Genomic DNA, 14128 nt, shown 5'->3' with positions numbered 1-14128 from the left:
ACACAAAAGAAACACACTGCAACACACATTTGAATGCTTTATAAAAGTTTAGGTTTGATGGAAGAGGGAGAGAAAGAGAAGACAGTGAGATTCATGTGAGACCACATGAGGTCAAACAGGGTCAGAGAGGAGTTTCTGTGAAGGTCAGGGCAAATCCCTGATGTGGATGAAAGTTTGTCATCAGAACTTTATCTTTTTAAATCACAAAGCTCTGTTCCAAACATAACAAAAAATAAAGGAATAAAGAAAAAGAGCAGAACACTGACAATCATGAATAAGAAACTTTAAGGCTTATTTAAAATTAAGACCAAACTGCAGCTTTAGGATTTTAGAGAGTAGAAGAATGCTCTCACGTGACAAGTGCACAGTTTATGTTCTTCCTGTAATACTTCGGCAGGTTTTATGCTTTGGACTCTTGGTTAGTGGACAGACACTGCTTCAAGCAAAATCCCAATCCCAAAAAAACAAGATGAGCATTGTGTCTGCTTGTCCAAATAGAGGTAAGAACGGGAAAGAAAAACTTTCTTTATTTTGTCTTCTTGCAGCAAGAAAAAAAAATCATCAACAGTTGCTGCATCACTGCACCTTACATCAGTAAGAACATTAGTTCTATGAAGATGATATTCTTTCTTTTTTATTTTTTTTTCCTTATTTAGCTCTAGACTAATTTGATACAGAATCAAGTTTTAACAAATAAAAAGATAAACCAGCCTTAGTTACACAACTGAGAACAGTGTTAACAGTCAGACTCTTGTCTACCGTCCTGCTGTTTCACAGTTTGTTAAGGAGAAAAACTTATTTTAAACTTTTACATCACTTTCATCATTAAATTTTGTTTAATGTTACTGTAATCTATTACATCTCCAGATTTTATCTACACACCTTTTTAAAGATAAAGAAAGAGAAATAGTTGAATAATTTCTACAGGACTGAACAAGTTTAGGATCTGAATGTGATCACTTAGCTCTAAGTTTTCTTTGAAAAAAGTGTTTACAATGCACCAAATTCTAGTTCTCTTCAATCTTAGCTGCTCTGTAACTCTTAGTTACTTGGATTTGAATCTGATATCTGGGTTTAAGTCATCACTGATCTTGTTTCCAACAAACTAAGTTCAAAACTAACTAATGCTAAAGGTTGTGGGTGTTACAAAGTTAAGGTGCCGATGAAATACACAGACTCTTACTGGTTCATAAACTGACCAAGTCAGAGAGTATTGGTTGTTTAATGAATGTGTGTGTGTGTGTGTGTGTGTGTGTGTGTGTGTGTGTGTGTGTGTGTGTGTGTGTGTGTGTGTGTGTGTGTGTGTGTGTGTGTGTGTGTGTGTGTGTGTGACTCCTCCATGTGTGGGAAATTCATCTGTGTTTGCACGTGTTCCTATGTCTACACTTCAACTAAAGGATCAAACATTTAATAAGTGACAAATAATGTTCCTTAAACTCCTGGTGTACGGTAAAAGTTTAAAGTTTTTCAATTGTGAAGAGGATTTCTATATGTGTTAAACATAAAAAGGGAATTCAGCACTGCAAATATACATCTGTTGCACAATAAGTTATCCTTTTAAGGATAATTAAGGATGGATTAAGGATGCTGTTGTCATTTACCTGTCTGCACCTCTTAACTCAACATGTATCAGTTGAAGAAATGTAACTTATGTGTAAAAAAAAAAAAAGAGAGAGAGAAAAGAAAAGAAAAATACTTAAAATATCTGTAAGACCTTATCTTTAGATAATTTAGTTGATGTTTTGTGCTTGTATAATTTAATAATGTCCAAACTTTTGTCTCATTCCAAGTCACTTCCACAAGTAAAGCTTTGATGGTTATCCTAAAGAGAACCTCTGATTATTTTAGAGCTCAAACTTGTAGAAATGTAATTTGAAAAGGGTCAATAAATGAATTGAAGGTGTATCTAACTGTTATTGACTTTAAGTGGTTGTTTGTCTCATCATGGCTTCAGCTGCAGCTCATTCATGACTTTATTTCCAGCTCACATCCATGCTTAAAACATACAGTAAAGCGGTCCCAGGTCGGTGATCATGTGCAATGATTAGCAATCAGAGTAAGAATGATAGCAGGCCAATAGAAATAAAAAAGTTCCCCCAGATAAACCAATGGTGGGGCCACATTGTTACGGCGCTCAGCGAATCCCCTGCGGATCTGATGCAACAGGGCTGCAACTAAACTTACACCTTCGAACTGCAACAGCGTGTCCTTCCGCTGCGAGGCTCCGGGAACTAGAGCCGGCTAGACCCAATCCGACACGCTTGTTTTCATTTTAGAAGTTTATTCTATGATTCGGTTGCATTCAAACTATTTTTAAAAGGTACTATATTATTGATAGGGCTTTTTTTCTGTCAAAACGTGTTTTCGTTTGTTTTAATCATTATTGTGATATTTTATCAAAGTCTGCAGCATCTTCTTAAAATTAGAATGCCCCCAACCGATTTTTTTGTTTGTTTTTAAAATATCTGTTACTTTTATATATATATATATTTTAACAAAATAACATTGGTTATTATATAGAATAGTTTTTTTATGATAAAAATGACTTTTTGAAACATTGTTTTACCTGGTTAAAGATACATTTAATGAAGAGTTGTAGAAACAAAACAGAAAAAAAATTAAATGAAAAGAAAACTTGCTGGAAAAAAAAACTAGTAAAAAAAGATGTTTAGTTATCTGGTTTAAGCATGTTATAATGTGAAAACGGGAGGGTTCAGAAGTGTGTATTAGTGTTACACACACACACACACACACACACACACACACACACACACACACACACACACACACACACACACACACACACACACACACACACACACACACACACACACACACAGCTCTCTGGATAATGGGAAAGTCCCCAGGTTCATGACGTAACGGCCGGTTGAACTCTGTAAACCGCGGAGGGATCTCATCTGCTGTGATTCGGTCCGGGCATTAGGAGTTGCAGAAGTAGCGGACTTAAAAACTTTCTGTCTGCAAGTGTGTTCGCCGTCAAATAGCGCTTCATGAAGAGTCCCTGGCTGCTAAAAGGGGAAAATATGGCTTTTTAAATCTCTGACTGTGTTCGTCTTCAGCCTCAAGCTTCGTGTGCTTTGCTTCAGCAGCGCACTTTAAGAAGAGAATTCAGAAACTATGGGGTGAGTACAGCTGCTGGGTACCGTCAAGTTTTCTGTGGAGGGGCAGAGGAAAGTTCTCTGATTTATTTTTAACTTTATTAGACGTCCAGACAAGTTTCAAAGTAACATTTCATTACAAATTTACGCATTTAATCATCTGTTTTTCAGCTTTAACACCCGTATTTTAGACACTGAGTGGTTCTATTTATAGCATCCATGTGAAAAAAGACTTCAACTGTGCTTTTTCTGTCTTTAAATATCGTCTAGAGTCCGGATTAATGTTACTGAAACACATTTCAGGTCAACTTTTAAAATGTATGTATATGTTATGCATTTTAAAGTATTTATTTGTTTTTAAAGTGGTGTAAAAGTTCTAACTTTTTTTTTTAATTTATGGTTTAATTTCTTTTTCTTTATTGTAGTCTGTGTTCATTTTTAGAAATAGATTCCTCTTTGTAAGTTGTGCTGTTGTGATTAATCTATGGTGACAGAAATCAATAATTGTCTGATTGCAGAAGGTAACAGGTGATTGAGGAAATTATTTCTCAATCAATAAAATTCAAAAATAATTTATCTGTCAGCCCTCTTTCTGACTTTTAAAATTTTGGGACATTTTTGAACATTTACACTTTTACACACACACATATTTAAGATTTGTTTTTAATGCATTTTTAATGATTCTTTATTCTTTATTCTTCAGGTCTTCAGGTGTTTTCTCAACTCTTTCATCCAGCCAACGCACCGTTTGTGCTTTTGAACAATTTAATCGAAGCAGACGACACAATGGCGGCATCGATCCTTCGCAGGAAAATTCCTCCCATTTCCACAGGCGAGCTCGGCGCTCTCCCTCTCCGACAGGCTAGCCGTGGCCAATCACGGCAAAGGACGGGGGCGGAGCCAGCGGAGAGGCAGCACTTAATTGGTGAGTTTTGCCAAGACGCTTTTTTATTTTTCCACATCCCGAGGTCGGAGCCGCAGTGCAGCACGGGGCTAATGTCGTACAGTGAGTACAGCTAAGTGGATATTTATCGAATGCAGACGATGCTGTTCAATCATTTTCAGATGATCGGTTAGTTGTTCACTTGGATTTGTCGGATGTTTTGCTTGCTTTTCAGCTTTTTTCTTCCTTTTAGATTTATCCTCTCTTTACCTTGCGTGATTTAATTTTTTTTTGCTGAATTTAAAATTTTTATTTGTAGTTTTTGTCAAAAGCTGAATGAAAAAAAGGGATTTCTAACTGAATTTATGATGATTATTTTTGATTTTCTTAGGTGATGGTCATTCAGATTGGATGACGGAAAAAGTTGATTTGTCTTCATTTGTGTCGACGACCGAGTCCTCTCCCAGCTCATCCCTTCCACCCTCGCCGTTAGAACAAGATGTCAAGGTGCCCTCGGATCTGGAGGTCATGACCTCTCTACTGCAGGAGGAGCTGGCTCAGCTGGAGGACTACTTCCGCTCCGAGTCCACATCCACCACAAACAAGTTGGAGAAATCCTCAAAATGTGACAAGGGTGCTCAAGGCATGGGCTCCCAGTCTTATTATCAGTTACCCTATGGCTCATATGGGACCAGCCAATCAGAAACCAGCCCTGTGGTTGTTACCTTGGCAACAGGGGAACTGGACCTGGCCAGCTTCTGCGGCGGTCCCATCGGCAGAACCAAAATAGCGCGACCCGCTCCATACAACTACCACCACCGCTACCACCACCACAACAACGGGCGAAGAATCCTCAGCGAGGCGGTGAAAGTCGGGGAGGACGTGGGTCTGGATTCATGGGGCTCCAGGGGAAGTTACTCAGGAAGCACAGAGTTGTCTGTGAACCACTACTCCACGCTGAAGACGGTCAGCAAGAGCAGCCTGGGCGGCGTCAAGAAGGTGAGAGAATGTGCTTTATCGTTGAAGGAAGAGGAGAGTTATTGTTTCTCAGAGGGAATGTTTTGCAGCGAGGAGATTGCTCGAGGCTTTTGCCTGGGCAGCTCGTACGACAGCCACCACAAGAGGGAGGGACAGTTGATGCACAATGTGAAGGTCAATGTAAGTTACGACAGCACGGGCTTGGAGGTCCTGCACTGCAGCAAAGATGGAGGACTTTCTGGGGGTATTCCCCAAGAGACAATGGTGGCCAACGACGGCTACTTCCACCAGTCAATGGCTGGCACGGAGCCTTACCATAGCTTTATAGGAGACCTCGATCAGCCCACACAAGCACAGGCTGTAGAGCCCCAACATGGCCACTACCTCTATCCAGAATGCCTTGCAGACCAAAGCTACGAATGTCTGTCCAGAGGGGAAGCAGAGGGGACTCTGCTTGGCGGCCCCATCCACCGCCCCACCCAGAGATTAAAGGACGAGCACTGCTCGGTCAAACCGGCTCTGGTGATGGGTGCCTCTCTGGAGACTGGCACTGGAGAGAGGAAGCAGAAGAAGAGAGACCAGAACAAAACTGCTGCTCACAGGTAAACCTGAGTTTTCATGTCCAGTCCTCCCATTCCAGACCTATTCATCTCATTAGAAGGCATCTTAAAAAGGGTGAAGGTGTCAGAAATGCTGCATGAAATGAACATAGCGAATGATTGTAATCTCTAATGGAAGGGTTTGTTTTTTATTCTGCAAAGTTGAAGAAAATAAAAAGAAGTCAGTTTGATTTTAAGCTCATCATTCAGCTGAAAACTTAGCTCCCTAACTCACCCTCTGCAGGAGTGTTACATAAAGCATCCAGCCCAGTGCTTTAAATGTCCTGCAGAGTGTAGGAGGGAAGTGGAAAGTCCCTCACTGTCTGCCAAATTCAGCCCCACCTAACCTCCATACGTCTGTCTCTCTGTGTGTTTTTGCTCTGCTTTGTGTGAAATGGGGTAAAAAGTATAAAACCAGAGAAAATAGACACAGGAGGAAGTCTAAATGGTCCAGAGATGGAGGAGGTGAAATCATGTAATCTCAGGGGAGGAACGTCAGAGCTGTGTGTGTGTAATCCACCCAATGTAGCCCAAAGGTCATGCTTGCTTTGACTTATTAATAAAGATGCAAGGCAGCAAAAAAAAAGCTGCAAACTAAACCAAACCTGCTCTTTTTTTTAATCATCACAGGTACAGGCTGCGTAAGAGGGCGGAGCTGGACTCTCTGGAGGAGGAGCTGCATGGCCTCGAGGGACAGAACCGGGAGCTTCGTGACAAGGCGGAGTCGGTGGAGCGAGAAATCCAGTACGTCAAAGATTTACTGATCGAAGTCTACAAGGCGCGCAGTCAGCGGCTCAAACAGGACGGCAGTGCCTAAAGAAAGAAGGAAGAAAAACGCCCACCTCCAAAACCGAGAGCACCGAGAGAACATCAAAGAGCACCAACTAATTTTTGTCTCACGAAAATGAAATGGTAGTTGCATGATTTTGGTAGTTCTTTTTCTAAAAAACAAAAAAAAGTATTTGTTCCAAGAGGACTGCCGAACAAACACACACCTTTTCCTCCGAGACAACAGCGAAGGTGACTAAACTCTAACCAGCCTTAGCGAGGTGGCTCCCCGAGGAGATGCTGAACTTGTCCGTGACCACTGTGATCCGAACTGCACTCACAGCCTTGTGATGACTGCGCTTGTGACGATTGATCGTTTACAAAATGCTCTTTGAATTAGTAGTAGTGATTGAATTTTTGCTTGTGCTTTTTGTGACACAAACACACACACACACACACACACTTACACAGACACACATCGGCAGCATCGAAGCAGATCCATAACTAAATATATATTTTATTTTATATTTTTATTTTTACTTAATATATTCATTTATTATCATTTTGCTTTAAAACAATCAAATGAATAAAGGGATTGCTGGAAAAAGTGTGTAACATGCTCTACAAAATATTCATTATCAGACACATTTAGAAGATTTGTATTGCTAAAGATGTATTTACACTTCTTTCCCCCTCTGAGATACCCAATGCATGTTTGATTTTGGAAAAAGCATGTGCGAGTGTTATTTGAAGGCAATATTCTGTTAATGCATGGCTTCAAGATTTCCACCGAGTTCTTCTTCTCATCAGCGGGTGAGACTCATGCTCAGGATTTGGTTTTCTGCTCTGAGAAACACAAACATTGCTTCTTTTCTTCCTCTTCTCTCTCTCGGCTGTATTTTTGCGAAAAAACAATCACCTGTTGACGCAACAATAAATCGTTGTTGGGTAACGGTACGACTTCATGGGAATTTTGTTTTCAATTGATCGATTTGATGTATCTGAAATTCAGGACCTTTAATGATGGATGTCAATGTCAGGAAATCAAACATCAGGTTAATTGCAGCCAAATAAACCACTGGTGTAGTTTCATTCATCTCTGTCGTTTGGACTGTTTTTCACTGCATGCTGCCGTTTTAAAAGTGCTAAATTTCATGAGCTGCACTGCGAGCGGCACACACGCAGAATAAGAAGAGGGAGGGATTAAGAGATAAAGAGGGATGAAGATTCTGCCCCTCCTTTCTATTCTGCGCCCTGCCCTGTAACTGCCTCACAGTCCAGCCCTCTCTTTTTGGCTGCAATGCAGACAGAGTTCAACTTGAGGATTCACAGCAGGCTTTGACTGACACCTGTGTGTGAAAACAACCTCTTCCCTATCACAATAAAAGCCTGAATGGAGTCAGCATCAGGCAAACAGAAAGTGAGAGCGATAAGAGAACCACTAATTGGCACGTCTTGTTATTCTTTACTTCTTCTTCCTGCTCTGTGTCCGATCCTCCAGGGCTGGAGTGCAGTGATATCAAGCTCCGGCAGTCAACAACACGCAACATAAGTTGACTATCTCATCTCTCAGCTTGTGCGTGTGCTTGTGTTTGAGTGTGTGCATGCGTGAGTGTGTGTGTGTGTGTGTGTGTGTGTGTGAAATCTCTTGGTATCTCTCCTAGCAGTCGTAGGCCTTTCAAGTGCATGAGGCAATATCACACAATACTTGCAGGAGGAGGAGGAGGAGAGATGCAAGTGAACTATCAGAATAAAAAAGTAGTTGGTTGACAGAGAATGCTGTTAAATGTATTGATTCAGTTTGTTTTGACATGCAATGAAAAGAAATGGATCTTAATATGATTTATAACCTGGTTTTGGAGCGTGTTCAATAAAATCCTCCCATAAACATTTATATTTATCAAACGTTTTTAAATCTGACATTAACCCCCTGGGTGTGAGGCATTCTGACGCCTGGTCTCCTTGTGTAAAAAATACACTCATAATCTCACAGAGTGATACACAAACACGCAATAAACATCCATTTTTTCTCAGCACAGCCTGGTAAATCAGAATATGTTTCTACCAACTATGTAAGATGAAGATTTTAATTTGAGTTACACCTTGAATGCAATAGAAAATGCAAAAAAAAGACACTCACTTTCAGATATTTGCTTAGATGACAAATTAAAAAAATAAAATACAACAAAAAACAGATTTAGACACTTGGATTTCTAAATGGGGTCTGTTATGTCCTAATAAATAAAGGACAGTGAAAAAAAAATCATTGCTTGATTTTTAAATTAGATTTTTGTTGTAGAATAAGCAACTAAAAAAGACAAAGTTATTTAAAGAAAATCCAAATTAAACAGATTGTATATAAATACAAAGTAAATTTGAGGTGTCCCACTGATACTACAATATTTTGAATAACATTTCATGCTGTTAAAGAAGTACAAGATAAGACATTTTGGAAATTTACTTCAATAAACCCACCAGCTAAAATGTGTTATTTACATAAAAACCCAAACGCCAAAGGACAGGGAGAGGTAAAAGCATGAATGAAGCCAATATAGATGAAAATGTCATTTTTATTTACTGTTTGTGGACATTTGCTTTTGCATATTCACAGGGACGATGTTTCCAACAGATACAGTGACCAAACAGGGAAGTGAATCTTATTTAATAAGTGTGTGTGGAGTATGTCAGTAACACTCAGAGCACACAGCGCTGCTCCACCACCAGGTGTCCCTCTAAGCTTGGAAACAGACTGAACTGAAGCCATGCAGGGTTATTTGTTTTCAAACATTTCTACAGTAAGCTGCAAAATGAGAGTACAGCAGAAAAATACACCACAACCAACCAGATATTGTGCAGAAGTTGTTTTTCTCTTCAAAGGGCGTCTAATGGAGACCGTCAACCTGAGATGAGAGAAATGCTTATTACCCCATAAAGCGGCTGTAATTTTTTAAGCCTTAAATAAGAAGAAAAAGAGGTTCATTTAGATAACAAAATCATAGATAATAAGCTGTTTTTGGAAATATTGAAAGCATTTCTGGTCAAATTAGTAGTGAAATAAATTGGTGGTACTGGTCTGTGCAAAATAATTGGTTCTGATTGGTCAAAATCTCACATGATTTTGACCAATCAGAACCAATTATTGATCACACGAAAGTCAAGTCAATCCAGAGAAAACAGTTTGACACATTTACCCTCTGCCTGTTGATATAGGAAAAAAAAACATCCATTCTGCTAGAATAAGAAATTGTGAAACGTAGAAGATACTTCTATTTCTTTACTTCTGTTGTTATATAAATTTTGTTTTTTGGGGGGCATACAACTTAAAGTGCCAAGTGGCAAAAGTAAGCTGGAAGGAGTGATGAGCTGAATGAGGCCTCCATGAACTAAGGATTTTAAGGCCTTGTGTGGAGTTTCTAAGTGATCTTGAAAAAGATGCCTGGTCATAATCCGGGATTTAAAATGAGATTATCAGCACCAATAAAGATTATATCTAAATGTTATTTTTCAGCTTCTGGGTCAGGACAGGATTGATGTTATGGCATGTCAGTCTTGATGAAAACACAACACTGGTTGACGAAGTTTAGAAGTACGAAGAGAGATTTATGGATCCCTTTAGTAGTAGTGGTGGACAGTGGAGCTGAACTGGGAGCACTGGTAGGATATAACCAGAATTCACCAACTTTACACGTTACAGACATGTCTGGGAGCACCGGGCTATGAGGAACACTAAACAAAGTTGCTGCTGTGAAAAGGAAAGGAGAGGAAAAAAGCACAGAGATGGAAAGGAAGAAAGAGTGCAGAACAGTAGACAAGGAGGAAATGGTTTATTTGAATTCATAGAAGGGTCACAAGACGTTTGGTAGAGAAATATCACCAAAATCATGCCACAGAAACAGTCAATCTTTTTGCTAATGGTCTAATTTGATTTTGTTTGTCATAAAGAGATGTTAAAACTTTTCAGTACAGCTGTGTAAAAAATCTCTCTCGCTTTCATTTCCTACAACTATTAGCTGTTATTTACTTTAAAAGGTCAGGCCATTTATAAACAGTCAAACAGACTCATTCTTGATCAGCAATAAAACTCAGACTCTCTCTTTGACTGTAACTATCTATAAACCAATAAAGATAATCATCACTTTGACTTCTGCTGTGAGGAAGTAAACACAGGAACAATAAAACTGTGTACTCATGTGAGCCGACTCAAACACCATGTGTGTCCCTCAATGTGTCTGAGCTTCGTCCGAAGAGCTCTGATGCTCCTACTGTCGTCATGTGACTGCGGGCGTTCACATACCATCATGTATGAAATTATCATCCCAGCGAGGTGTGTCATGCATCGTTAAGAACCACAGGAGTGGACTGAGAGGTTAGTGATGGTGACAAAAGGTTACGTTAATACTTAACAGTGAATGTGGTGAGTCAGGTTGTGCTTGGTTTTAGCAGCTTCTCCTTGACTATCATTTGATGGCAGACACCCTTTTGAGGATCACAGATGCCATCTGTTTCAAGCCACAGCCCTAAACCATATCACCATCTATATGAAAATAAGGAATCTAAATGTGTCCAAAATTTCACCCCTTCTAGATGTTTCTGCAACTGAAAAACAAGAACTAAACCCCTAATGTGAGCTGTTAAGTGGCCACTAGACAAATATATTTAGGTTGTTAGCGGAGGCCATTTACAGATAGACACATATAGGCCATAGTGGAGAGAGGTAGCATCTCCTCGTTAGTTGAAGTTTACGATAACAGGAAGTCAATCTGTAATTCAAAAATTTGCAACTTGCTGAACTCTTCTTTACAAGCTGTTTGTTATTTCACAAATGTCTGACATGTATATAAAAAAAAAAATCTTGGACACTAACATCGCATTTATTATAACCTGATAATAATGAAAGACGAAAGATGCAAAATTGGAAAACAATAAAGACAGAAAATCATTGTAGCTCCCTTACCATAAGAGCTATTTTAAGTGTTGTTGCCTCACCTATAATCTTTTTATGAATATAGTAAAATATTCACACAATAGACTTTTTCTTTTTGCAAGTTATAAAATCAGTTATTTAATTTTTAAAGTCACATCTTGTGTACAAATACATATTACACAACAATTAACTGAACATGTTCTCTGTAATAAGTAAGGAATGGTTAGCAGGAAGTGATGGGACATGGAGTTCAGAGGAAAGGGCGTGACAAAGCAATACGTTTTTCTCTATTAATGTGGCTGGATAGTTGTGCTGCATAAGCAAGACCTCTCGCAATGCAACAACACTGCTGAGGTTGGACGCAGTTGCACGATCTTTTTGAATTTCCTAAAAGATCATGAGGTTCATGGAATAAAGAAGTCAAGTGTTACACCCAAAGTTATTTCACCCAAATCAAAGCGGTTACTGGTGCCATCCAGTAACTCTTAGACAGGGTCTGAGAGAGAAGATCTTTAAGAAGAAAAAAAAAAAATCTTCACAGGCCTCATTTCCTTCAACTCCACAAACTCGCCCATTTGGACTTTGAAGAGAGCACCAAACATGGGACACTGAAAGGGGGCAGAAAGTTTTGTTATCTGGTTAAGTTGAACCTTGATGGTTCTGATGGCTTCAAACGTCACTGGCATGAGAAGGAGAACCCACTAGAGATGTTTTCATGCTGCACAGTGGAGTGGGCGCTATCATGATCTGGGGGCTTTTTCCTTCAAAGGACTAAAGCTTCAGGTTGTATAGGGGTGTCAAACGCGGCTGGCTACGTAGAGGTTTGAGGGGGTCTCCTTCATGACTGAGGGCCCTGGTCTAGTCTGGTCTGATCAGGAATTATGTCACTCGTTGGGACCATCTCGATGTTCCCCTGATCTAAATCACATTGAGAGCATTTGGGGATGGATGGAGAGGAAAGTTTACAAAAATGGTCCAGACAGTGGATGTCCTCCATGAAGCCAACTTCACCACTTAGAGCGACTTTCTCCCTTAGCCCCCTGGAAACACTCGCATCAAGCATGCTCAAACCAATTTTTGAAGTGATCAACATGAATTGTGGAGCTCCTCGTTACCGGGCCTTTTTAAAAAAACAAAACAACAAAAAAAAAACTTTTATTTCTGTTTTTCATGTTTTTTGAGCTGTAGTCTTAAACTTTCCACCAGTTGATGAACAGACAATTTCACTGTACTTTATCTTATTTTTCATTCAATTTCTTACTCCTTTCCTTCTTTTTGCATCTTGAAACTCTTTTTATAACTTTCTTATGATCCAACAGTGCAAAATTTTAATTTTTGCAATTTTTCAGCCGGTCTTGAAATTTTGATTTTGAACAAAACTTTTCAGTCTTGTCTTGAGTCTGCTGGATGTCTGATCCATCAAGCTCTTTATGTCCTTGAGCCTCTCATCCTTATTTCTTCAGTGATGAGTGGACAGCCTCAAGCCACAAAATTTGGAGTTTCTAGTCCTTTGATAACTTGAAAGTGATATTAAATATTGTAAGTTTCAGCTAAGTGAACAACAAAGAAGTTAAATATGAAGTCTGTGATAATAACTTGACCTCTAAAAGAAGATGTTTTCACATTTATGCCATAATACATAAAGAAAAACACGCATTACAGTATAAACTGCACATCATGAAATAGATCACACATAATATGAACAATAGAATTAATATACTGCTTTGAACTTAACAAGTGATGCAACACATGCACAGATGAATGTAAATCTAAGAATAACCTTGGAACAACATAACCAATTAAAGTCTGAGAATGAAACAGTAAATAAAGCCTGACAGCTCTTTGTTGACCTTGTACACAGCAGGTGGTTCAAAGACTTGAGGTCTGTTTAACTCACCTCATCTGGAGTGCTCCTAAATACACCTAAGTCTCCAGAACCAGAGACTGTGGCTGACCTGGTTTCATGGAAATGGAGCAGTTAAGAAATCAGATTATTTGAGGTTCTGTCATCTCCAGGTCATTTTAATTTAATTGACAGGACAGTACAGTGTATCATATTTGAGGAACCACTTTTTTTCTCATACCATCACACCCCTTTCAAATATTTATGCTCTGCTGATAAATTACATAACCTGACATACATAACCTGAGTATTCTGCGACACTCAACCATTAAGAGAGATGGAGACAGATGGGCAGTACGAGCCAATAAACCACTTCAGTTATTAAGTGGGTACATCTATTTGCAAGTGTCTAGGCCAGTTACACCTTGGGGGATCCACGCTTAGATCAAGAATGTGTATTCTGATTATTTTCTGGCTTCATTTTGTCCCTCTTGTGCCCTCCAAGTATCTTTTCATGACTGACAGCTCAATAGTATGTATCTTTTCTCACCCTGGTGTTTTAAAACATCCTTATTTCAGCCTCTGTCTGAAAAATTATTAGCTGCTGTCTTTTTAAGGCTGCCTACTCCACATACCCCCTTCTCTGTGATTGGCCAGTCTTCTGGAGGCCTGTCGGGAGTGAAGTCATGGGCAGTGTTTGGAACCATTTCTTCAATGTGCCATGAACCAGTAAGGATATCTAAACGCCTGATGGCCTCAGCATTTAAATCGTGAATATTATGAAGTTCTTGTGAAGATCTGGTGGGATTTTTAAAATGGAGCATTTTGATCAGGTTTCAGTCAGATTCATGGACATAAGAATATATAGACCTATGAAAATCTGCACACATTAAGTATGAATATCCAGCACTGGTACATTAGATCTTTTAGAAGTTACAATTTCCCCTAAAATGGTCACGGTGCATCTCACTTGTTAAAGATACTATGAGGTGAATCTGTTTCAGTTGCACTCCC

General features: G+C 39.3%; 1 protein-coding gene across 3 annotated transcripts; it reads left to right on the top strand.

The window, feature by feature from the left end:
* The first annotated feature begins 2936 nt into the window (after positions 1 to 2936).
* On the top strand, positions 2937 to 8200 carry atf5b (activating transcription factor 5b). Of its 3 annotated transcripts, XM_074678643.1 has the most exons (4): positions 2937 to 3143; positions 3823 to 4044; positions 4394 to 5582; positions 6210 to 8199. In XM_074678643.1, exons 2-4 carry the CDS (start codon positions 3906 to 3908, stop codon positions 6394 to 6396), a joined length of 1515 nt encoding a protein of 504 aa, XP_074534744.1. In that variant the 5' UTR covers positions 2937 to 3143; positions 3823 to 3905; the 3' UTR covers positions 6397 to 8199. The 3 variants fall into 3 exon arrangements, with proteins under 3 accessions (XP_074534744.1, XP_074534745.1, XP_074534746.1); XM_074678644.1 differs by lacking the exons at positions 2937 to 3143; positions 3823 to 4044 and adding an exon at positions 4086 to 4191 and having other exon boundaries at positions 6210 to 8200; XM_074678645.1 differs by lacking the exons at positions 2937 to 3143; positions 3823 to 4044 and adding an exon at positions 4090 to 4125 and having other exon boundaries at positions 6210 to 8200.
* Positions 8201 to 14128: the final 5928 nt, after the last annotated feature.

This window comes from Halichoeres trimaculatus, unplaced genomic scaffold (genome assembly GCF_033239565.1).
Source record: "Halichoeres trimaculatus isolate MK-OKI-2021-1 unplaced genomic scaffold, fHalTri1.1 fHalTri1_scaffold_9, whole genome shotgun sequence".
Classification (NCBI taxonomy): Eukaryota; Metazoa; Chordata; class Actinopteri; order Labriformes; family Labridae; genus Halichoeres; species Halichoeres trimaculatus.
Note: the sequence above shows the minus strand (reverse complement) of the source record. Positions and strands in the feature narration are given on the sequence as shown.

What these genes read in the sequence shown, in the direction of transcription:
- atf5b (XM_074678643.1), top strand. Translation starts at nt 3,906, where the DNA reads ATGGCGGCATCGATCCTTCGCAGGAAAATTCCTCCCATTTCCACAGGC. An exon ending in GGAGAGGCAGCACTTAATTG is followed by an intron (nt 4,045 to 4,393) that starts GTGAGTTTTGCC and finishes TGATTTTCTTAG; the next exon opens with GTGATGGTCATTCAGATTGG. An exon ending in AACAAAACTGCTGCTCACAG is followed by an intron (nt 5,583 to 6,209) that starts GTAAACCTGAGT and finishes TAATCATCACAG; the next exon opens with GTACAGGCTGCGTAAGAGGG.